The 26,008-nt window shown below is 32.7% G+C and overlaps 2 protein-coding genes across 2 annotated transcripts; both read right to left on the bottom strand.

Annotated features, from left to right (window-relative positions):
• Positions 1–1,839: 1,839 nt before the first annotated feature.
• LOC21390378 (peroxidase A2) lies at positions 1,840–13,047 on the bottom strand (the record flags this gene model as incomplete). The annotated part of the gene is made up of 5 exons (XM_024169538.1): positions 1,840–2,258; positions 2,334–2,502; positions 2,584–2,775; positions 3,320–3,463; positions 13,000–13,047. Coding segments are annotated over 5 exons (972 nt in total), but the record flags the coding sequence as incomplete, so codon positions are not given.
• Positions 7,323–9,137, bottom strand: LOC21390377 (cytochrome P450 77A3). Its single transcript, XM_010104150.2, has one exon. The coding sequence runs from the start codon at positions 9,084–9,086 to the stop codon at positions 7,566–7,568; it is 1,521 nt and encodes a 506-aa protein (XP_010102452.1). The 5' UTR covers positions 9,087–9,137; the 3' UTR covers positions 7,323–7,565.
• Positions 13,048–26,008: the final 12,961 nt, after the last annotated feature.

Raw genomic sequence — 26,008 nt, 5'->3', positions numbered from 1 at the left:
TATGAGGTAGTTAACAAGGTATATAATATAAGATAAGATAAAGTCGGTAGACTTTAATTTGCTTATATTATATAGTATTATCTCGCAGCATATGATATATAAACAAGATTAATCAAGTGCGGCATAATATCGATCTTTCAATTATATATTCTCGAAATAAATTTGGTAACCGCTGAGGCTGCATGGAGTGGTACAGCTTCCAGAAGACAGTGGATCTAACGGAAACGTTCATGACAGTGCCAAATGAATGGCTGGGGACGTTACTGCCTAATCTAGGCCCTAACAGTACCCTCGAACCAATTCGAGTTCTGGACGAGAGGATAAACAAGATGTACACATTTTTGTTGAGGAAACGGCCAATATTAATAAAGGATGATCAACAATTACACTTGAAGCCTGTCTTTGAGTCTCAGGCATGGCTTGAGTTTGTCGTAGAGAACGGGCTTCGAAGTGGGGACACCCTTTATTTCTGGAAAGAGGGTGGCCGGAGCGCCGAAAACATAATTAGGGTACAGGTAGGAGGAGATCCACCACGTCTTTACAAGTTATTTGGCGTCATCTTTCGCTACTAAGACCACAATATGGCCGTCCCCATTAAGGTGCTTAATTGCTTATAGACCTAGTTATTTCTATGATAATTCTAGTGAAATTGGCTTTCAATTATAACAACAGTACTTTATGCTTATGCTTCTTTTTTTGCCTTTTTTTTTTGTTTTTTTTTTTGTATGTTCTCTCTTTCGATTATTTATTAATGTAATGTTAAGTTACTGTTAATTTTTGTTTGATGGAGGTAGGCACTTAACTATATATGTCTCTTCTTGTTGTCGTAGAATAAAGAGTGAAAAGTTTGCTCAGTCATGTGTCATTTTTTTAAGTAATTGATGATAATATATTTTGCTAATATATCAGATTGAAAGTACCGGTACAGATAAAAGAAGTACATCCTAATTACATAAGTACCCACTATTTATCCCTTCCTGCACTAAACCCGGCCTCATCCCTCAAAGTACTTATTATAATAAGAAAGAAAAAAAAAATACATGGTAAAAAGCCAAATTTAAAGGAAAGTCTAACAAAATATCTAAAGGAAACTTTAAAAGAAACCTAGCTACCAGGAAACAGTGATCTACTTTGCTTAAGAAAAAAAAAGGCTTGAAAGGAGGAAAAAAATAATGCATAAATAAACCTGGTCAGCAAAAAGAGCTGAAAATTAATTTGTCGTGAACCTGAAAAGTCGTATGATGCAAACCTTTAGTTCGAGAGACCTATCAAATATATGGACGAGTTTCAATGGTTACGTTTTTATGGTGGTTATCTACTGAAAATAGTAATTTGATAATGTGATGTGATAAGAATTTAATATATTAATTATTATAATTTTTTTAGTTAACTATCTAATTAATTATTACAATCATCGGATTAATATCTTAAGATTAAAATAACATTACCCATCGATGTATTAATATTAGAGTAACCAAAGTAATTTTGTTAATGCTTTTATCCATTTGTTATTTATACAGTTGATGATATGAAATCAAAAAAATTGAAAAGGCTTTTTCCCTTTTACTGAAATAAAATTTATTCTTGTTTTGTATTTGACGCTCCGAAACATATATATTATGTTGCACTCGAGTTCCTAATCCAATCTCATTCGATCACATGCATATAGAACTGGTTTTTGATCCAGAATCCAACATATATATGATATTTTATCTTATGACATTATATCTTACTAGATATAAAGCACCACGTGTATATCGTTACTACTCTGTAACGTAATTATTATTCAAATCCAATCTCAAACACCAATGGTACTTGAGCTAACCAAAGTACGTAATATTAGTCGTCATTAACCCTTCGGCAGTTGAATCTAATTTCTCCATAAGTACCGGTTAGTGGACTTATATTCCCCATCTTGATCATCGATTTCGCAAAGCTCTTAAAGAAAGTAAATTGGGATGCACTGAATCTGTTGACAATGTGGATGGTATCAGCTCCTGGGGTGGAAAACAAGGCTTGATCACTTGTGAGAAGACCTTTATTTGCTCGAAGAATGGAGTAGTAGGTATTGTCAAAGCCATCTGGTGTAATGGGGTCTTGATTTGCTAAGGTGGTCCCATTCCCGTTCCGGGGGCACAACCGACGTAGTCTCGCTAGGAAGGTTGGGTTCAACGTCGGGTCAGGCGCACCGGTGTTGCTGAAATTGTACAGTCGATGTTCGATTATTCCGCATTGAACCCTTCCGAATGTGTGAGCACCTGAAAGAAGATTCCTCATTTTCTTTTTTGTAAATGAAGAGAATATGTCACGATCGATCAAGATTTCATGATTACCAGATAATGAGACGAGGTCGATGGTGGGGTCGAGGCCAACAGCGGAGAATTTGGATTTGAGAACGTCAAGGGTATCAAACCCGACTGGAATTGCAGTATTTGCACCACTTCGGTTAGCTATTCTGCTATCCCTTCTTCCCACTCGGACTCTCCACGAAGGCCCTCCTGACTATTCATATATACATATATATACTCTTATATAAGTAATTATGTAAACATATATATATATATACATTATGTATATTATTACCAGACAAACAGATTCTGCAGCTGCCATTGCGAGTATGTCAGCACACGAGACAGTCGCGGGGCAAGCCCTCTCAACTTCAGTCTTTATTTCATCAATAACATCAAAACCTCTTACTGAGTTGTTATTTGGCAAAGCTTCTTTCTCGCTCTCTATCTTATCTGCATTGTCCAGCAAGATTGATCCATCACAACCCTGAAAACATAACCCAGTTACAACTTGTTTATTCTTTTCTTTAGCAATATAATATATAATTCATGACAAATCTTCTTTATTAATTCAAGAGAATAGTGATTCATTAAGCGGGTTTATTTGATTTATCAAGAACATCCAATTTTCAACAAAAATATTAAACGAAAAAGGAAAGAAAAAAACAATAATGATGATGATTATTAGGGTGATTCATTAAGCGGGTTTATTTGATTTATCAAGAACATCCAATTTTCAGCAAAAATATTAAACGAAAAAGGAAAGAAAAAAACAATAATGATGATGATTATTAGTTAGAAAGACTTAATTATATGTTAAAGTAGTTACATATATCTAATGATCCAAGTAGGTACGTATTATATACGAGAAAATGAGAATACCGTACCAATGATTCAATACTTAAGAATATCCATATATATATATATATATATATGTGTGTAGTGCTTAAGAGTACTCGTGTGTGTGTGTCTACATATATAATTAACAACTATTCTAATCAACGAAATAGAGAAGATTAATATATGAGTACGTTAACGAAGCAATCGTGGAAATGAAGCCTCGCCAAGCTAGCTGTAATCCTAGGATCAGTCCTGTACTGAAAACGTCTAACGACTCTGCGTACAATGGCTGTTACTCTAGGGCAGGTTGTAGCATAAAACGTTGCACTCAGGCGCTGATGATCCCGATCACGATCATGAATATAATTACTGTAAGACACTGAAATTCCTCCAACAAAAATCAAGAAGAACAAACCTGCAGCCACAACTGACTTGAAAGCAGACATGATAATTTTAAACGATATATTTCTTAATTAATTTGATTATCAAATGACCATTCAATCATGTCAAAGACTGAATGCTTGCATGCTCTTATTTATATGTATTATATGGCAAAAGGCCGTCAGACTTCTTATACATACATTACTAACTCTTCCATGCATATTTTTGCTTCATTTTAAAAAAAAAAAAAAAAAATCTTGATTGCTGATCAAAAAGTTTGTTTAGCAATCGACATCTAATTAGTCATTAACACAGAAGTTCAAGACGTTGAAAAGTTTCTAGAATAATAGAAAAAATCAAAAGTAGGTGTACGGGTGGCGAAAAGCTTTTTGTTTTTTCCTAATTTCCAACAGAGTTACAGATAGAAGGCAATAAAATGGATTTGTCATATATATATATATATATATATATACACATATTTTCTGACAAGGGAATGAGGTTGGAGACAGGCTTGATTCATGTGCTAAGACAATTTAGGATTTCATATAAATGGCGGTCTTATTCCGTCATAATTCTGAAATTGACTGCATGTTTCTCTTTGGCGTCCGCGTTTCCATGATGCTCATCAATTTTCAATGATTTCTTCTCAATTTGTTGTGGTGGGCTCTTTGATGGAGTCTTAATTTGTATAGTCGTCTTTATTTCAAGGGTAGATTCGGCTAAAATTAATGTCATGCACACTTTTTGCTTGTTTGGATTTATTTCTTTCTACTGGCTGGGTTTTATCTTTAGTAAGGTTTTAACGATGCCTCCTCCCTGGAGTGAATTTTGGCGTTTTCTCCAAACTTATTAGTTTCACTCCTTTTTCAGTTTCGGTCGTGTTCTTCTTTATTATTGTTTGAGAAAAGAAGACAAATATCCCTTAAAATGCAAGAGTTTTAGAATTTTGGCGTTTTCTCCAAACTTATTAGTTTCACTCCTTTTTCAGTTTCGGTCGTGTTCTTCTTTATTATTGTTTGAGAAAAGAAGATAAATATCCCTTAAAATGCAAGAGTTTTAGATTTTCACCCCTTATTCTTGATTAATACCTTTTAAGCAAGTAATTATAGAGTATTAATTAATAATAAAGGGTAAATTAAAATCTTAGAACATTATATGTCCCGTAATAGGTCTCATTCTTTTACTATTTTCTGGGAATCAATGACTATTCATAGCTATTACCTTGACACTAAAGAAAAGTTCGACCCAATGCTTCATTTCTTTTCATCACAGTGAATTTCTAAACCGACTAAAAATTAACGTTAACTTTCGTATTAAAGGTGAGCCAATTATATATGAATCAAATCTATTGCTTTTGTTTTTTTTGTTTTTTTTTTTTTTTCCCGTTTCTTCTAGGACGTTATATTGTTCTGCTAGCTATAGAATTAGAGCATCTAACTAATTCTTAGCAGTTCATCATGGGACAGTGTTGTAAAGGGATGTTAATGACCTTATTTCTCTGGTTATTTCAGATGGTTTTGTTTATCTCTCAAAGCAAACAACTTGAGGTACAAATTTTAAGATTCCTAGCTAGCCCATTTTCGGCTTTGCACTGGGTCTTCCAAAGCTCTCAAACGGCTCCTCAGTAGTTGCTTATGATGGCGATGCTTGGCGGTGGTCTTTTATTGTTCCGTGTTTTTCAGCTTGTAATAATGGTGTTTATCAACTATTGTTTTTGGTCTTCAGCTTGTTTGTTTTGATCTTTTGGGTAGTTTCCTTGTTTGTAATAAAAGTGGCGGTTTTCTCACCTAACCCTCGTTTGGTTTGGACTTTAGTGTTGGAATTTGGCGATCGGCTTAAGGCCGTTGTCTAGCTAGCTAAGTTTTGTTTGGTGGGTGATCTACCCTACGTACATAGAAGATTTGCTCCGTTATTAGCTGAGTGATGTCCCATTAGTTTATTGTGGTGCTATTCCGGTTATATATATATATATATATATATATATTTTGTATTTGTTTATGAATGAATTGAAAAGTCATGAGTAGTCTATTTTTACCAAATTCCTTTCAGTCTGATTTCCAGTTATTAGATTTGAGGAATACAATCGAAGCCTTGCAAAACTGTGATTACCAACAAAAATTAAGTGGTGTCATACATTCATTAGTTTTTCTGTCTTCATCGGTGGACATCTCACGTAATAGAAGTCAAAATGCACGTAGGAGACAATTGTGTGTCCATTTCTAGTTAGAGATTTTACTTGATAAGGCGATCTCGAGTATATCTTGCCATCTCGACGGCCTTTCAATGGAGTTGATCTTCTGCTAGTTGGCAATTAATTGTGATTCAAGCTTCAAACAGAAAATAAACTTACCAAACGCTTGTAGATTTAGGTTTTTTTTTTTTTTTTTTTTTTTTTTTTTTTTTTTGCACATGAATACCGCCTCAACTTTTTAAATTTAAAAAATTGGTCTTCATTTTTTTGTTCCCTGATAATTGACCCCTTCAACTTTTAAATCTTTGTCTAATTGAAAGCAATGTTTTTTTAAACGATTCTAAACATGTCATGCACATGTAAGTTATGTTGCAATAAATTTGATTAATTGCGGAACCGATAAATCTGGTGGTTCTTATATTAAAACAATTGATAAATTGTTGAGACGGATAGTATTGGATCTCAACTACTTCTCAATAGCTGTCGTCTGATCGTGACTCTTGAAGTTGATTTGTTTGGTGTGAAATATAATGAAAACAACGTTAGAGAAAGTACTCACGTAAGTTAGTTAGAAGCTCCTTATTTCAAGTTTATAACTTAAATTAATGGATCTTCTTGTAATTATTGCTACCTTTTTTCCCCCTTTTTGACGTTGGTAGAACGGGACACATGTGGCTATGTATTTCTATTTTTTTTTCTTGTTTTTTTTTTGTTGTAATTTTTATACCAAAAGTAATTTATCGCTGAATTGCTTAACTGAATGAATAATTCATTTCCTACATGCAATTACTTGCTCGTAGGGGTGGCAATTCGTGTCACGTGACGTGTTCGTATCGTGTTTTGATCATTTTTTTAAAATTTACAGTTAATCCGAACACGACCCGTGACACGAAATTTTTTAAAAACCACAACACGAACACGATACGATCACTTTACGAGTTGACACGACACGACCTGAAAATGACCCGTGACACGAAATTGAACCGTGAATCTGAAATTGACACGAAAATTGTATACTTTTATTTAGTTTTTTACATATTAGAAATAACTTAAAATTCATAACACACTAAATTACAATAACATCCATTGAAATTAAGCAAATAATAGTATAAGATTTTGAGTATAACTATCATGATATCACAAGTTCATAATAAAATTTAAAATATGTAATGAAAAATATATGTATTTTTTAGTTTTTTACGAGTTTCGTGTCGTGTTCGGGTTAGGCGGGTCCAACCCGAAATTGACATGTATTTTTCGTGTCAATTTTAAGTCGACCCAATTCTGACCCGAACCTCTTCTTTTTTCAACCCTAACCCGCAAAATTCATGTCGTTTTCGAGTCGTATCGTCGTGTTGTGATCCATATTGCCGGCCCTACTTGCTCGTGATCTAATTAATTACATGAATCTTTGAGTACTATAAATGATGTTCTTTCCTTTTTTAAAAAGAAAAAAGAAAGAAAGAAAGAATAATAAAAGAAATGACGTTCTTTCTAGCTCCAGCATTTCCTAAATGTTCGGTACATAAATTCGTTTGCTAAATGTTCTCTGCAATTCCATTCATTTTTTAACAAAACAAAACAAAAAAAAAAAAAAAAAAAAAAGAAACGAAACGCTGCTCTTTCACAAAATCAACCGCGCGAATTACAATGGGAAGAGCTCATCTTATCCAAATATATATTCCAGTGTATATATTTGTATTCTACCACAAATTAAAACATAATTAAGCTGCAATATATATTTAATAAATTAAGAAAATAAAACCTTATACAAACAAGATAATTAAGCTTGAAGCCGTCACACACACAAAGAAATTTATTCTAAGCAAAAGTAAAAACCTGAATCACGCAGGCATTGTTTAATTTTATCTAGGAGAAATGATAGCCTTGAGAGGATTCTTCATCACAACCGTGAAAGCAAAGGTCTCCGTCGGGTCGGGCTGGAAAACCGGAACCGGTAACCACTTGAAAGCCTGCACCATCTTTGCGACCAGCAAGTTCACATGCAAAGTGCCCAAACTCATGCCGGGGCAGATCCGCCGCCCCGCCCCAAACGGCACCATCGTGACCGCCCTCGTCCCTGTCACATCCACGTCAGCACCGTTCCGCTCCAAGAATCTCTCGGGTCGAAACTCTCCCGGGTCCTTCCACAAACCCGGATCCTCAGCTACCCAAGCAGTGTAGAACTCCACACTCGCATCCGCCGGAATAGTGTAGCCGCCGAGCTCCGTCTCCTCCACCGCCGAATGCGACAGCATGAAATGCGTCGGAGGGTGTCGCCGGAAAGTCTCCTTCACCACCGCGCCGAGATAAGTCATTTTCTCCACGTCGTTTTCAGTCACCACCCCATTTTCCCCCACAGTCTCCACAATTTCCTTATATATCGTCTCTTGAATCTTCTGGTTCTTCACCAAGTTAAACATAGCCCACTCCACAGCCGTGGCCGTCGTATCGGTTCCGCCATTAATGGCTTCCGAACACAGCGTCACGAGTTCATCCTCTCCCAAGCGGCCTCGATTAGGAACGTCAAGCTCGAACAGCGAATCAATATAAGCCGCACCAGCCGGACTGACCATCTTGTAATTATTCTGGTCAGCTTTATTTCCACCTCCGTTTTCCAAGAAAGCTTTTCTGTCTCTCAACAGAGGAGCCAAACACTCCAATTGTCTCTTCCTCACCTCTCTCGCTTCTCTCAGTTGCCTTCGGAACAACGGAGTAAGAACCGGCAAGAAATCTGGAAGCTTCGGAGTGCTCATCAACAGAACTTCTTTTAAAACGCTCTCTATCTTCTTAATCCGATCTTGCGATATCTTCGCACCGAAGCATATACAAATTAGGATGCTGCATATTGTGAGCCTGCAATTGCTCAAGACCTCAACGAAACCCTTCTCCGAAGCCTCTTCTCTGAGTCTCTTTAGCTGCTCCTCCACTGCCCAAGTCCGGATCCAATCGCACTGCTTTATCCGCATCGGGTTTATGAGTTCTGTCACGAAGTTCCGGCGGAGGGCTCGCCAGAGCGGGCCGTATTCCGCGGAGTTGATGGTGCATTTTCCTGAGCTGAAGATAAGGCGGATAGGGGAGTCGGCGGGGCGGTTGGCGAAGCAAGCGCCGCGCTGCACGGTGGCCTCGTGTATGAGCTTGGAGCTGGTGACGATTATTAGGGTTCGTTGTCCCATTTGCATGGTGAAGATGGGACCGTATTTTTTACGTAAGTCTCGCATCATGAACACGAAAGCTCGGCGGTAAAGAATGACTTGCACGAGGTTGCCCAACAGAGGCCATCCCCGTGGGCCCGGCGGGAGGTTCTTTGCCGCGCGCCGGCGTCGAAAATGAAAAAAGAATAGTGATAGGGTGACGGCGGCTATGATGAAGAAGAAGAGGTCCATTGAGACCGATGTTGTTGAGGAGATCTAAGTAGAAGAATCCAGAAATATTGTGTCAAGTGTATAAAGCTATAAATAAAAACAAAAAGTACGTTTAATTAAAGAGAGTGATATTATTCATCTTATCTATGTATTTATCTATTTATTTATTAAAGTTGCAAAAGCGTCCAATTTATTCATATCAACAAAAACTGCAAAAGGTCTGTAATTTAGTTGTGACGTGACTGATACAATTGTGCTAAATTTTAAACAATAATTTGTTAAATTAGCCCGCGGCCGGCCACATCTTTCAAATTATTGATAATAATATGTTAAATTACTTATTTTAATGGAGCAAAATTCAATAGATAGACTTAAAAATATTTAATAATATTATTTTAAGAATTATTTGTCAAAATTACCCTTCAGTATATCGTTGGAAGTCCAAACATTTGGCCTAATTATAGAAACCATATACTTCACCCACCAGTCACTCTCGAACTTAAGAATGCAGCCAAGTGTCTGTACAGTCGTTATGCAAATTCTATTTGCAAGCTATATTATATATAAAGACTACAATTATAAAGCATACAAAAATAAAGACGTATTGACAATAGTACCCCCTTAATTTTTGGCTCTGGCAATTTTCCCAAAGAATTTTGGTACTAGGCACTAATAAGTAGTTATAACGGAGTATGATTGTTGTGTATTAGTATTTAGCTTTGTTTTGGTAAAGTAGAACATTAGTTTCCGTCACATTAACATTGCGTGACAAAAATGCACTCCTTGTTACGAGGTACCCTTAATTAGGGGGAAAATTTTTCCTTACCTCACGCAGCAGCCACTTTTACAACAAGGTCGGATGACGCAACCATTTACTCATTAAGCCCATGAAAATAAAAACTAAGAATGTCCAATTTACTAAAAATGACAGTACATCCCATTGCACAATAAATTGTCGCTTTACATCATTTATGATTCACATAAACAAAAATAACCGAACATGTTTACGTATGAAAATTTTCAACCTATAAACCAAAATCCACCTAAAAGCCAGCTCATTTGTTTGCAAAAGCAAAAATTAGCCCCTTCAACTTGCATTTTGATCCTCCACTCTTAGAAAATTATACTCCAATCCATTTTTATTAAAATCTTTGCAAAATACCCTGGATCTAGTCCTAGAGAATCCAGATCTCGACCTCGCCCCGGTCCTGAAATATGACTCCAGCCACAATCCTAAACTCGACCTTGACTCCGGTCCTAAAATCCTAGCCCAACCCCTGATAGAAACTAGATCCCGATCCTAGTCTCGAAATGCGATCGTGACACTAAATTCAGGGTTTAAGCCCGACCCGCCATCAGTTCGGAACTCGGCCCTACACCTCGACCCCAATCCCAAAACTCGAACTAAGTCTTCATCCTATTTCCCGACCTCAATCTCAATCCGTGGTTTTATATTTTAGAAACATGTTTTTTAGTACGCTCTTTAAGTTAAATTATAGGGGGTTTTTTTTTATATATTACACATTACACTTTGTATTGCATTATTTTTTAATCTTGTACTGAATTATGCAGTGTATAAATATTTTCAAAGGTACCATACTATTTTTATATAATACAATAGGAAGTGTTAGCACTAAACATGTCCTAATAGTATTCTTTAATAGTGAGCAAGTGCGTGAGACATGATGTTAATTTTTTATGCAGAAAATTATTTTTTTAAAATCTATACTGAATGCGAAAACAGTGAATATAAGGTGGGTAGTGTTTCATAAAATAATGTAAAGACAGAGAAAGTGTATGTGGACAAAAGTTCAAGAAGATTAGTATTAGTTTTTCTTTTTAACTATAATTAAGTTGGTGGGAGGATATCATTGTTTGAGATGAAATGGTGAAGAAAGAGGACAAATTTTATGTTTTCTTCCCGAACTAAAAATAATGTCATAAAATGCTATCCGAACTTTAATTTTAGTTTTTTTCTTCAAGGAAAAAAAAAAGATAAAAGATTAGTCAGAATTATCAACGTAATTAGATTTTTTTTTTTTTTACAGGAACGTAATTATATTTTAATTATGCATTCTTGTTATCAATAATTATTGTTCTCCAACTACATTTTTTAATGGTACAGATTTGATCGTAACAATCACATGATGTACTGGGTGCAAGCAGTTGATCTGTGTCATTAAATTCGAGTAATTAAAGCCTACATAGTTGGAAAAATGTGAGCATTTATTTAACGGCAGAAAACGGTACACACCAATAGCTGTAATATGCTCAAGGCTATGGGAGCTTCAATCAGCTTTTAAGCTATAAAATAGGGGGGGCAAATAAAAGAAGACGGCAATGGCGAGATATAAATAATTGTGTATTTTAGCATACACAATATAGTATATATGTACAAATTGTTAAGCAGAATATCCGTTCCGAGTATCCAACATAAAATTATAAGGACTTCAAAAAAAATTTTAAAAAAATACAAGTATTAAAATTTCAAATAAATACGTACAACATTGTTTTAGTAGACAATTATCATAAACTTCCTATTTTCTTTTGCTTTTGTTCTTATAGATAACGTTGGTATATTAGGAAAACTAGTTAACGATATGTACATCACACACTGTATTCTAAGTAACTAATGGCATGTTCAATTATTAAGATTAGGGAATGGATTGGGAAATAGGAGTAAATTTCATATTTACTTGATCTATTTTGTTGTGAAATAGAAATAAATTGGTGGACCCCAATTTAAGATTAAAAATGGGATTGATAATCCTTATTCGAATTGGGACTCCCAACCTTGATAATAATAGTAAATTAATGTCTTTTTTTTAGTCCATATATATATATATATATATATAAATTTAGACTAAAAATACAAAAAAAAAAAAAATTGTTACAACCTAATTTATTATTTTGTTTACCTAATATTGCAGTACTAACCTAATTATTGTTAACATTATATTAAGAAATATGTAACTTATCATCTTATTGTAAGATATAGTTCAATTTTAGAGGATTTATTTTTAGTATTTTTATTTATTTTAGTAGAATTTTGATGATATCCTACTACTATAATGATTATTTTGATTATGGTTATCATTAAAATATCTAATAGATGTTTAAATACGTTACTATTTTTCTTAATTCTAAGAACTATGAAGCAAAGTAATTGATTTATTCATAAACTCTTACGGGCTCAACTATAATTTTCTTTAAAGCTTCGATTTTCAAAACCCTATATATATATATATATATAACTAGTGCTTAGATATGTACAGAACCTCAGGCTGACTGAACGGAAAGGAAATGAGACCCATGTATGAATTATGATAGAACTTAGAAGACTGGAAACTGGGTGAACGTGTAAGACAAAAACACACACACACACACAGATATATATATATATATATATAGATACACACACACACATACTTTGTAGTCACGTAACCTGTCGCGGTCTCATTGTTGTAGTGATTATATCTACTTTCTTACTCAACACATGACAAATTAAGAAAACAAAACTGGGTTTCTTTCAAGTTTATTTATATCAAATTAGTTTATATTAGAGCCACCGAAAATCCAAGAATCCATCAGAGGTCACGGTGAAAAGCCAATATTAATAATGTGTCAGCTCCATGGTTTTGCTGAAAATCCTCGAATATTTTTTCCCCACGTCTACATGTTTTTTGACCTTTTTCGGGTTGACTTATGAGAAACAAAAGTTAATCATTGTGGTCATTAGCGTTGATGCTGAAACTAATTGTCGTGAGACAGTTAAATGCAGAATCATTATTCTTGGGAACGAATGCTTATAAACTAATACCTTATAAAACTTAGCCCTTGTTTGGTACGAGGGTTTTGCCGATTTGAACCTAAGTGGTTTGAATCCAACCTAATAGAACTCATATTTGGTTCAAATCTGTTTTTGATTTCTGACGTGATCTTTTGACCCAGTTGAACTAAATAATAATAATAATAATAATAATATAAAAAGAATCGTCTTTTAATTTTGGTTTATTTGAATTTATGGTTCAAACTCAAAGATTCATAATATAAACCCTAAATTTAAATTTTATAATTCAAAACCCACATGAGTTAAACCCGAAAGTTTAGACACTCTGATTTGAATACTCAACTATGTTAATTTGCATGTGTGCTTTGTGAAGCATTTGTGTGTTTTGCGTATAATGACAAATTAAACAAACAAACCAATAAAATAACACACATACATAATATGCACAGTAGAAAGCTGCCAAACGAAAAAAGGTGATGCCTTTTTTTTAAGTTTTTTTTTTTCCAAGTACTCCAAAAACACTACACCGAGACCGAGTCAGCACTGTGTCTTGGTTTCATTTCCCAAGATTTGTCAGATAGTCGTCATTTACTCACTCACTCTCCCCGATCTCCACTTTTGTGATATGTTGCCTTTTCAAAAGCTAAGCAAATCTGTACTAATATTACTCCTCCATGAAAGAACGAGTGAGCTATATACATAATCAGAGCGCATATATATATAAAAGAGCCTCAAATTGCTGATCGGACGTACGGAGCTTTGCCAAGGATAGCAACTGAAAACTCAACAACTTCGAAAGTTTCATAAATGTATGTATTTCTTATACATATATATTTACCAGACTAACCTTATTATGAATATATATCTCTCTCTCCCTATATATATATATATATCGATACACAGGTTTTTTGCTCCTAATTTATGGATAATGCAGGATGTACATGTGCGTGTATATGAATACATAGTCACTCTCTATTTAATTTCCACGTCTAGCTAGGCTATTGGATGCATGTTTTTATGATATATATATATATATTAAATTGATACTTGGTTCATAATGTCAGAGGCAATATTTGTACATATAAGAGACATATAGGGGGGGAATTCTTTTTTTTTTCCCCTCTACTTCTTTTTGCTTTTTCTTGTAAATTTGTTGTGCATACGATATCTCTTGACAATATAATGCTAATGGCCGCATGGGCATCGATCCTTGCAAAGTCACGTCCATTCACTCATTCATTCAGTCTTTCAATTTCTCTGTCTACAAATATATATATATATATATATATATGATGTACTAAGCAAGTAGTGGGACGCATTAATTAATATCTGCATGGAATCTTTAATTTTTCAGTACGCTAGCTACGAAACAAAGCATAATAACTTCAACGTTTAGGTTTCAATAGAAACCAACAAATTTATTTTTTAAAAAAAAAAAAAAAAAAAAAAACACACACACACACAGAAATTAATGAGTATTTCAATTTTTTTATAACAAAATAATCTCTATCTGTGTAGCTCCTTTAGGTTTCAATAGAAACCAACAAATTTATAAAAAATAAAAAAAATAAAAAAAAAACACACACACACACACAGAAATTAATGAGTATTTCAATTTTTTTTATAACAAAATAATCTCTATCTGTGTAGCTCCTTTAGGTTTCAAAAGAAACCAAAAAATTTAAAAAAAAAAAAAAAAAACACACACACACACAGAAATTAATGAGTATTTCAATTTTTTTATAACAAAATAATCTCTATCTGTGTAGCTCCTTTAGGTTTCAATAGAAACCAACAAATTTATAAAAAATAAAAAAAATAAAAAAAAAACACACACACACACACAGAAATTAATGAGTATTTCAATTTTTTTTATAACAAAATAATCTCTATCTGTGTAGCTCCTTTAGGTTTCAATAGAAACCAAAAAATTTAAAAAAAAAAAAAAAAACACACACAGAAATTAATGAGTATTTCAATTTTTTTTATAACAAAATAATCTCTATCTGTGTAGCTCCTTTAATTACCTGAAAATGATTGGCATTAGGGTTTAAAGTTCAAACTATAATTAATATATAAACTTGACAAGAAGGTTAATTAATAGCGGGATCATGTTGGTATACATTCTCACACCTTAATTCTCAGGTAATTAAAGGGGCTACATAGATAAATAACATGAAGGGATAAAAGACCCAAAGATTGGAAAATTTTGTTTAAATACATGCTGCTGATATATATATATATATAATAGTGAGTGAAAAGCCCACAAAGTAAAAAAAAAAGGCTTATTAGAAATCTATATTAGCAATATATATAAGTGGATTGCAGGTAAGAACTTAACATCTGAAAGCTTAAACAGTAGAATGCTTTATAGTCCACGTGAAATGAACATTAATATCGATGGAGGTGTGATAGGAACTGATCTCTTTGGCTATATATATATATACACATATATATATATAGAGAGAGAGAGAGAGAGATGATAATTAAGCAGTGGAGATTAGAATAGTGACAGATTTTTATTATAAATAGTAATCTCTTTCGCTACTTTCGATTCAGAAAACAGTGTTTGTATGAAAGAGGGACTGAGGGAAGTAAGAAGTCGTATAAAACGAAATGCATTTGAAATGGAAAGTTGATCACAAAATGCAAAAAAGTAGATCCACTTAATCAAACAACTCAACGGATGCATCGGGAAAACAACATTTCATGTACACAGCACCTACTATTTATTATGTCCGCCTGTTGGCCGGGGCATAGTTATATGTAAGACTAGAAAATTTTTGGGAAAAAAAAATGCACTTATAATACAAAGAACAAACTTAGAAGAACATAGCCAGTAACCTGAAAGTAAGAGAAAAACGTTACAAAAATATATACCTTCGATTCAAACTTCATAATATAATATATATCCAGTGAATGAAACGCCAAGTACAGAGCAGTTGAATCCATGCATTGGAAGTTTATCAAAACAAGTACAAGCAACAAAAACCGAGAATATATATATACATACATACATACATACATACATACATACATAGCCTGCAACTCCAACACACAAGAACAAATTAAGAAAGACGTATATAGAATTAGCAAACTCGAAAAGCAATCATCCCTCAAGACCAGAAATGAAAGGGAAAGATACATATAATTAAGATACAGAAAACAAATATAAGCAAACAAACAAAAACTTGTAGTTCGAGGTCATAATTAAGATCTGGGTTTAACTTTTGGATTTCTGAAGAACACATATAAGCCTGAACTGCAGGAAAATTGTGCATAAAAAAAAAAAAAAAAACAAGAAAAAAGAAGCTGCCTGCAGAGAAAATATTGGCTGGGGGGAATGAAGCCTGGTCCGAGAGAGAGAGTATTGGAGAGAATCAACCTCCATGACCTCGAGCCAGACAACATTCCTCTCAGCCGAACTTTCACAAAAGCAAAAAAAAAAAAAAAAAAGAAGCTTTCTATGATATTATAAAGAAGAGATATATAGGTTTCAAAGAGGAAGAATATATATATATATATATATATATGCAATTAGTTTGAGGGGAATGAAGCCTGGTCCGAAGCTTTGTTAGGGATTTGCTTTTGTTCTTGGCTTATATATTAAGTTGAGAGAACTTCTCTCGGAGAAAGCCTCGAGCCAGCCAACATTCCCCTCAACGCCATTGTTTTCCCCACTCTGAAAACCCTAGCAGACTCACAATGCCACACCCTAGTGTTTTTCAATTTATAGGGAGAGAGAGTGAGCGATGGTTTTTTTTTATTAATTTTTTTTTTATCCTTATGGAGAGAAATTTATATATATATATATATTATAACAACCTATGTATTTTTTTTTTTTTGAAAAAAAAGTATAAAGAAAGAGGAGATTTTTTTTTCCTTTTATAATAATAAGGATAAGGAGAGAATAAGTTCATATGATTTTTAAATCATTCAGATGACCCAAAAAGGGTATTCAAATTAACTACAGAAAATAAGCAAAAGCATTAGACGTGTTTTCTAGAGAGAGTTCGGGAGAGAGTGAGAAGGTACTAGGAGTGGCTGGAGCTCCGGAACCGCTTTCGGTAAATTTTCAAAAATAAACTGAAAACTAATGAAACATTATCTAAATAAATTTTCAAAAAAAATAAATCATTTAAATAATGAACATTTCTGAATTCTTAGTTTTTATTTATTTTTAAGTAAAAAAAAATGAAAATAAAACTAAGAATTCAGAAATATTCAAAATTTTAGTGAATATTTTGTTTAGATTTTAAGTATAGTGCTTAATCCCATTTTCATTTGATTAGATTCGATATTGATAACATGATCCAAGTATAAGAATTTAGGCAATATTATTGCTAAGTAGCCCTCACAATAAAAGCACATTATATATAAAGAAACACAATACATATGATAGATATGTGGACATTATATATTGCTAATTTTTAATCAATCCCTTCTAAATTACATTGTGATGTTGTTGTCCTGAGTTGACAACAGTAGTGGAAATGACCTGCTGCTGCCGGTCGTCCTGCCGACCTGTTACCTGCTACAACCAGTTGTCGTAAATCGCATCAGTCAAACACAGAAAAAGACAAAACGAGTATTTTTTAAAATTGGGAGTTACGACACAGGGCAGCTAGGTGGGTTTTAATGCGATTCTTTCCATCATTACCTTATTATTTTTGGCCTTTTTTTTCCCCTACTTTTCAAACTGCCCTGTGCCTGCCTGTACCATCATCAACCCGCACGTTCAGCTCCAGGGTGACCTAATTTCCGCAAAAATTATAAACAATGTGTATATATATATAGGACCTTCGGCAGTCCCCCAGTTTGAAATTGGGGGACCTGTCCCCCTATAATTTATGAGCCACTGATTTCAATAGGTGGATTTATTTTCTTTACAAACCAATCCAATGGGGTACTAAGGGGCAAAAAATATAAAAACTTGAAACCGGTGCTAACAATGACGGAGCTAGGACTTTCTAGAGCCTTTATAAAGGCATTCCAATTCGCTCTAACTAAAGCCAGTACAATCCCTTAACCAACAAAGGGGTGCTAAAACGATAAAATTTAAACAGATTGCTATGCTATGTATCCTAAATGAAAAAGGATCACAAAATCTTCCCTAAATGAACTGAAAAATAAACCCTAAATGAAAAAATGTTTTCAATGAGAATTCATAATATGAAATTCGATTAGAGTTTTTGCTTTTTATCTCTAATAATCCAAGCAAGAACAAAAGATTTGAGAAATTTTCTCAAGAGAAGTCTGGTTGAAGAGTCTGTATTTTCTCATGAGCCAAACAGAGGGGGAGAGAGAGTGAAGAAACGAGAAAGGTGAAGAAGAGAAGGATGGAAAAAGGTTTTTTTTTTTTTTTAATCTTTGAGTGAGAGTTAGATCTTTTAAAAACATGATTTTTTTTTTTGGAATTTTTAGGATTTGACAACAATTTAAAAAAACGAAAAACAAAAATAATAAATATGGTTTTTCTGTTTTTTTTTTGTTTAAAAAAATAAAAAATAATTTAATTAAATAATACCTAACCAACTCTAGTATATTAAAAAAAAAAATTAGCGTTTAGACGTCGGGGACCATGGCCACCCAAAACCCTCTAGGCCCTCCGTCATTGGGTACTAATGGAACAAAAAGAGACTGTAATCTCAAATCAAGCGTCACTTTATTTAATGTTTTTTTTTTTTCTGAGTGTTCTAATGGAATTTTTTTTCTTTCATTCTCTCTTTTTCTTTTTCGCATAATTTGGCTGATTCTATCAGTAATTTAAAACTAATAATCGATATGCAATTCATTTGTCATTTAAATTATAAAATTACATGTTATAATTAAAAATTTAAGGTGTAGTATGTCTCAACATTCAGTTAATTAAAAATTTAATACTAATTTATTTTTGTTTCATATTACTTTTTTTTATTATTTTGTTACTTAATTTGAAACTAGATTTAAAGTTTAAATTTTGAATACTGCATTGGCTTCTACAATCATATGTAATAATACTACCCAATATAATATAAGATAGTATTTCAAGCATATATATATATATATATGATAGCATTAATAAAGAAAATTGAAAGTAGTCGTAATAGGGCAACATATAGGAAAAATAAAGAAAATTGAAACCAGATCCACTGGCTAATTGGACAGTCAAGGGTACTACTTCATGAAAAGTACCATTCCATCGTTGGTACTTTGTGTTTTCTCGGTAACATATTCATTTCATCAGCTACAAATGAAAAAAAAAAAAAACAAATAATTGATTTGTTTCTAGATTTCAGGATGATAAATTTTTGATTTGGTATTCTGGACAAGAGGAAAGACAATTGATAGTGAACTCTATTATGAAGATTATCCCTGGACAGAAGATTATATGTAATAGATATTTATGTTTTGGCTTGTGTTTTTTTAACTCTAATTACGATATTGGGTTTTAAAAAATAACATTTTCTATAATATGGATGGTGATTCCACTTCTTGCAGGTATCGATACTCTTGTATTTGGTGGTTATTTACGACTATATTAATGTATGTATCGATTTAATTATTAATGAAATTTCACCATTCAAAAAATAATAGTAATTTCAGACGATCAAGTGTGATCTTCATTGCTTTTCTCCTTTCCTTAAATTAAATGGTGTGTGGACCCTAGTTACAAGAGAAAATTGTTGAACTTTTCCTTAATGAGAGTTTTGAAAAATAAACAAGAGAAAATTGTTGAACTTATTCTTAGAGTGCATAAGTCTAGATTTTTAACCCTTACTCTTGATTAATACCATTTTACTAATATAGTTATTTAATTAAAATGGGTATTAATCAAGAGTAATTGGTAAAAATCTAGACTCATACATTCTAAGAAGTATTTGTCTCTTTTTTCAATTAAACAAATTAATAAATAAAACAAACCCACGTTTCTCATAAAAACTAGTTGCTATGCACGCGGTGAGCAATTTTGTATGCGTATTAAGTTTTGATTATCGTATTAATAATTTTTTTAATTTATTAAACAATAGACTTTTTAGTTAGTTGTTAATGCACCGTCGACACAAATATATTAAAATGGATCACTTTTCAAATAATAAGGACTACACGAAAAAAAATGTGTGGGCACATTCAAAATATATTTTAATAGAAACAATCGAGGGAAAAAAAAATTGCCCATACTAAAAATTTATTTTAATAGAAACAATCGAGGAAAAAAACATTTAAAAGAATTACATTAAAAAGGAATTAAAACTACAAAAGAGTTTTAAGTAAAAAGAAAAAAAGAAAAAAATATATATTAAGAAAAGAACATCAACATTCAAGCCATATCAGTCTTCACAATTTTTAATTAATCTTTCTTATCATCTTCCTATTTAATTGCATGCAAAATACATGGCAGGTGCATGAAACATGTAACATCTTCACGACAATAACACTGATCACCTTCATTAAACAACGTGACTTGAGCTATCATGATTATGTGACTTTTTCATAATGATTAAAAATGATTAAAAAGATTTGAAATCAAAATGATTAAAAAGATTTCAAAATGCAGTCTTACATCTCCGTTACGACTCATCATCTCTCCATTAAGACTTGTCACTGGAGTATTACACTACTCTTCGTGCCTATTACGTTTGGTTTATGAATTAGAATTACGTGATTAGAATTATTTTTAATTTATGTGTATTTTTTATGAAAAAAAATACTGTAACGAATCATGAATCAATCATACGATTAAAAAAATTAGTTTTTAATAATTTAATAATGTAACTTTACTATTTTACGCTCCAAATAAATATGTAAAAAAGTTTTAAAGTAATAAAGTATTCCACTCAGTTTACCCATTTGCCCTCCATAACAATTAATCAGTGTACTATTTTCTCATTGAGAGGCATGAACAGGTAAAAAGCATATACATACACACCGGAAAATACCGGTAAACTTTCTACACTGTTCAATGTCCACGTGATCTGCGTGACCCCAAAAAATTACTGCTGCTTCACAGAAAAATCCATTTATATATATGCAAGATGAGTTGCAGTTGTAGGTAAATGAATAATTAAAAAATAAAAGAAGTGAGTGAGTCAGGCATGTAAAAATAAAAATATTATCGTTTAGGGGAAGCCTACTACTGCCTACCGTTGATATGATGGTCAAACTCAACATGCTAACCCCCCCGTCAGTGAATTAAGGCCCCAGAGAATTTTTGCTTAATCTCTTCTCACTGAAATTAATTAATTGTTTTAACCCCATCACTACTCTTTTATATACGCATGGCAGAACAATTTTTAATGACGACTAAAAAAAAAAAAAATATTGATAATTTATTTTTTTAGTTTTATAAGAAAAGCTTCTAAAAAAATTTTAAAAATAGAACTTCTCTAATATCATATTTTTAACTGTTAAATTTAATTAAAAATATATTAAATTAAAAAAATATGTTGAATATATAATTTTTTTTTTTAAAGATCACGATTGAAAAGAAGAGAATTATATGCTGTGATTTTTTGTTTTTATTTTTAATCTTAGTAGAGAAACCTGTAAAAGAAAATTATGAGGCTCTTCATCCAAAAAAAGAAAAGAAAAAAAAAAGGAAAGAGGTTAAATTGGGGAATAGTTGTGAAGGCAAACGTGTCTTCCGTAAAACACGTCATGCCAGAGACGGCGATTAAAGAAAACTGGATCTCAACCGTCCAAGGATCTGATCCAGCGGGCGAAGGGGGGTAAGACCGTGATCAGAGATATATGTCGGTGTCAGCGAGAGCGTAGGATAAGGAACCAAGGAAAAACAAAAACAAAAAGCGAGCCCGTTTAACGAGGAAAGAGGACTTAGCCCACGAAAACGTCTTTTTTATTTAATGCACACTCTTAACTACTGCTCCAACTATTCATTTGTGGTCTCCACCGTCTCTCATTTACTTTCTCTTTTTCATTTTAATATAAGGAGTTGTTTAGTTAAAAAATTTATAAATTTAGTTTAAATTATAATTTATAATTTGTTATAATATTTTTTTTAATAAAAAAAAAATATAAATTAAAAATAATTTTAATTTTATAATTTTAATTTATAAATTAAACGTCTTTTAAATTAAATATTGATATATGATGATATATAAAATATAAAACAGAATTAAACCCTCATTAATAGATTTAGCAAAAAAAAGAAAAAAAAGAATCCTCATTAATTGCCTCGCCTGGTTGGTTGTACGAAGAAATAGGTCCCCAAGGGAAAGATGTGTCACGTTGGGTCCCACAAATCAACAGAGGCACGTGAGTGGCATCCACGTGGCGGTATTTCTTCACTTTTCTAAAACTGCGACTACTAAAACCTCTGTGGAGTCGGAGCAAAAAAAGAAGAAAAGCTTTGTGGAGTCGTACACAGTCCGCCCGGATTGGTGGCCAATAATGCCTTAATGATGATGTCTATCTATATGTCTCGTTGATAGATTATCACGGTAGCCTCTTATCTCATAGTTTTAATTTATAAACCAAACGAATTTACTTTTAATTTGGTGTTTACGGTCAGTTTATACGTTTTTTTAATCACTAATTAAATTAAAAATAATTTTTTGAGCAGTTTAATATTTTTAATAAAAATTAAATTAAATCAAATATAAATAGTTTGAACGGTTTAAGTTTAATATTAAAAAAATTTTAATAATTTATAAAAATTATAAAATCGTTATTAAATAAAAATAAAATTCAAGTTTATAATATAATTTAAAAATAACAAATGTCTAACATATCACTATTTAAAGTTTTAATATAAACTGATAAAAATACGATATGATGTATTTTATAAGTATATAACTTTTATTATGACTAATAAAAATTAAAATAAATATAAAAACATTTTAAAACCACAATACCGCCTAAAAAAATTATTGAACGGATTATTAGGCAGTTTGGTGAGTCCAAACTACAAACCAAACAACCCAAAAAATTAAATTAAAAAACAGACCAAACTGTCCAATAATCTAAAAATAATTAACTATTTAGTGCGGTTTAATTTGGATTGAGTGATTTTCATAATTTGATGGATTTTTTGAACACCCCTAAATCTAGTTATATTGTCCCATCATGTCATGTCATTAGCTATCCTCTATTAGATTTTGGCACCTCATTAAATTTTGACACATCACAAATTACACTAAAATGTGAACGAAATTAATATGTGGATTTTGGTTATGTTTACATCTATTGATTTTTGTTGGAGCTCTTTTGTGGTGAGCTCATTGACGTGGAGGGCGCGGCTTTCATGACCTCTTCCTATTGGACCAAGTGGATTCGTATCCAAGTGTGAAGGAGTATCCGGTGGTAGAGTCACCTAACAAAAGCACCATCAAAGGCCTTTTAAATTGCCGTTGTGAGTTTTAGAGCTTAGCATGCCCGGTAGGGTCTTCTTTGTAGTCGACAAAATTAGCCCCGGTTGGGTTGGGCTAGACCCGAGTGATCCTGAGAAAGGCGATCTCAACACAAATAAATAAGATAGAGACAACCAATTTAGTCATTTAATTCAAAACATAGTTCTATCTTAAATGGAATTTGAAGTATATATTTTGAATAATGGTTTTAGAATTACCTCATCCACTTAGCAGTGAAAAGTGTCGAACTATAGTCGCTTGAAAACATCAATGGTAGAAAAGTTGAAGCTTCGAAACATGCGGACAGACGATCATATCATATTATTCAAAAATATTTGAGTTGGAATTGATATATATTAATTAGATCACTATATGACCAGATTCTAATTTAAACCTGAGCTATAAAATCTACCACAAACTGATCAGCAATCTTCCGAATCAAGCAGAGTTAAATCCACATGAATTAGACACGCTAAGAACCAAATTTGATTTGAAGATAAGCATTGGATTTAAAAACCTTAGCTCCACAAAATCCACCAATTATCAACAGAAAATAAACTCCCAATTTTTAAGCATAATAGAGACATAAACTGAAGTCAAACAACATATGTTTTCATAAACAAAATGCCAACACAAAAATAGGAACAACATTCATAACAGAGACCATTAGGAAATTGACAATGTCTATTTTTTTTCTTTAACCTTAAAAGTCCCTGTCCTCTCAATCTATAAATTATGTATTTTACAACACTTATGGACAAAAATAACTGTGAGTAGATTGACTCCACATCTAAAGAAATGATGATGCCACTCAGCAACTGCAACAAAAGCTTATGCAGATAAGGAAGTTTCAGTTTTTTGCCGGGCAATTATATATATTTGTTGGTTATAAAGGTGATCGCCTTAAGATGAGCCATTAAAAGGTACTGTTTTCATATATTGTTTTTATTTAGAATGTTTTGCTAATCTTTTTTTGTTGTTTGCAAACCGGATGGATTGATCATGCAACTTTGGACATCAAAGTGGATCAACGGGACAAGTTGTAGTAAAGCATCATTTTTCAAATCATACTATTTGATTTAACTAGTACAATAATATTTACCAATCGCTAGGCTTGATAATTGAATGTTATGTTGCACTCAGTTCATACAAAACCAAAACAAATTAAGAAAATTATACTAAATGAACGAATAGACCACGTCGTGCCAATAGGTAAGGACTCAGTGAGTTCACACGACACAATACAAATAAACAATGAATGGTGTTAGGAACGACGTAATTGGATGATTGTGCCTGATTAAACAGGTTATGCTTACACAATGTGTCTCAATTTTTAGTTGAGTTGCTTGATTATCGGGTCGACAACATGCCTTGTATTGTTACTTTTATTTAGAGGGCGATAAGAATATGGTTAGGCTACTTAAAAATTTATTAGTGTTTGTGATGAAGTTCGGGTCGGATCCAGGTTCAAGTTCGGATCAAGGTGGATATGCGGACCCGGGTCTGAGTTTGGGTTTGGACTTAATTGTTTCTTCAAGCTATTTAGTTCAAGTTCAGACCTAATTCTTTTGCTTGGTGGCTGATTAGTTCCAGATGTGGACGTTTTGGGCTAATTGGTGGTGTTAATTGTGTCTTTATTGTGTGTTAAAGGTGTGTTTAATTGTGTGTTGAGGCTGGCTAAAAGTCGTGGTTCACTACACCACAAAAGGCCTTTCGTAGTTGACGAAAAACGCTATTAATCACTATCAATAGCGCTTTTTGGAGCGCTAGGACAGCGGGCGTTATTATAGGTCCTAAGAAAACATAACGTTTTAGAAGAGTTATAAAAAGCGCTATAGAATTGAAGTATTATAGCGTGTAAGAAAAGTTATTTTCATCCTCTTACAGCTCTTTAGCATAGCTACGATACAGAGTAATAACTTTTTTTTCCTGTTATGTTCATACTGTTGTAACTTTTTAAAATTATTATTGATATCCTTTTGAATTCATTCAAATAAAAGTAATTCCGAGATATGTGATATATCTAAATTGGAACATTCAAATTAAAACATAAAAACATTCAACATATCAATTGTTATCAGTATCTACCAAGCTGTCAATAAAATTACGTCTACAACATAATTCATACAGTGTCCAAAACCTTAACATTCAAAACAAGTAAAGAAAATAGAGAAGTCATCTCCAAAACGTCTAAGTGCAATGGTGAAGTAAATCCTTCCATCTTGACATAATACTTCAACAAAAAAGTCAACTCCATTGTTTAACCTGTAAGAAAATGATCCACTATCAAAACAATAATCAAACTCAACTAAAACTTCCACCATTTAACCTATAAATAAAGCAAGGATTGTGACCAGAAATTGCAAAAAGGAAAAAAAAACAAAAAACGGGTAAAATGTACACTACTGTGAGCATACCTTGCCAAACTGCTTCTTGACCTTCTCTCGCCTAGTTTTCTGAAATTGCAAACATGACACCATTGCAATAGGAAGTAAGACAATGATGCACAAAAACTGAAGCAACCATAGAGTTATAAGAATCTTATAATTTCCAGAAACACAACATACATACAAATAGTACTTGCCAAACATAACTCAAATAGTTCAGGCATATGGCCCACAAGATTTATGCTTGACAACATAAATGGGAGCTATATAATTGCTAATTTAATCCTTCTTTGTACCTGATCTCTTTAGGAACATGAGACCAAGTATGATCATCAAAGGTAATGACAATATAACCTTCACAAATATGCATGAGTGCCCACACTGGAATTCATTCAATTGTAGAAAGGCATGCAACAA

Source organism: Morus notabilis, unplaced genomic scaffold (genome assembly GCF_000414095.1).
Source record: "Morus notabilis unplaced genomic scaffold, ASM41409v2 Scaffold221, whole genome shotgun sequence".
NCBI classification, from domain to species: domain Eukaryota; kingdom Viridiplantae; phylum Streptophyta; class Magnoliopsida; order Rosales; family Moraceae; genus Morus; species Morus notabilis.
The sequence above is the reverse complement of the archived record's forward strand: the minus strand, read 5'-3'. Positions and strand labels throughout refer to the sequence as shown.

Bases quoted from the DNA above. Each gene is read 5' to 3' on its own strand.
- LOC21390377 (XM_010104150.2), bottom strand. From the start codon at position 9,086: ATGGACCTCTTCTTCTTCATCATAGCCGCCGTCACCCTATCACTATTC.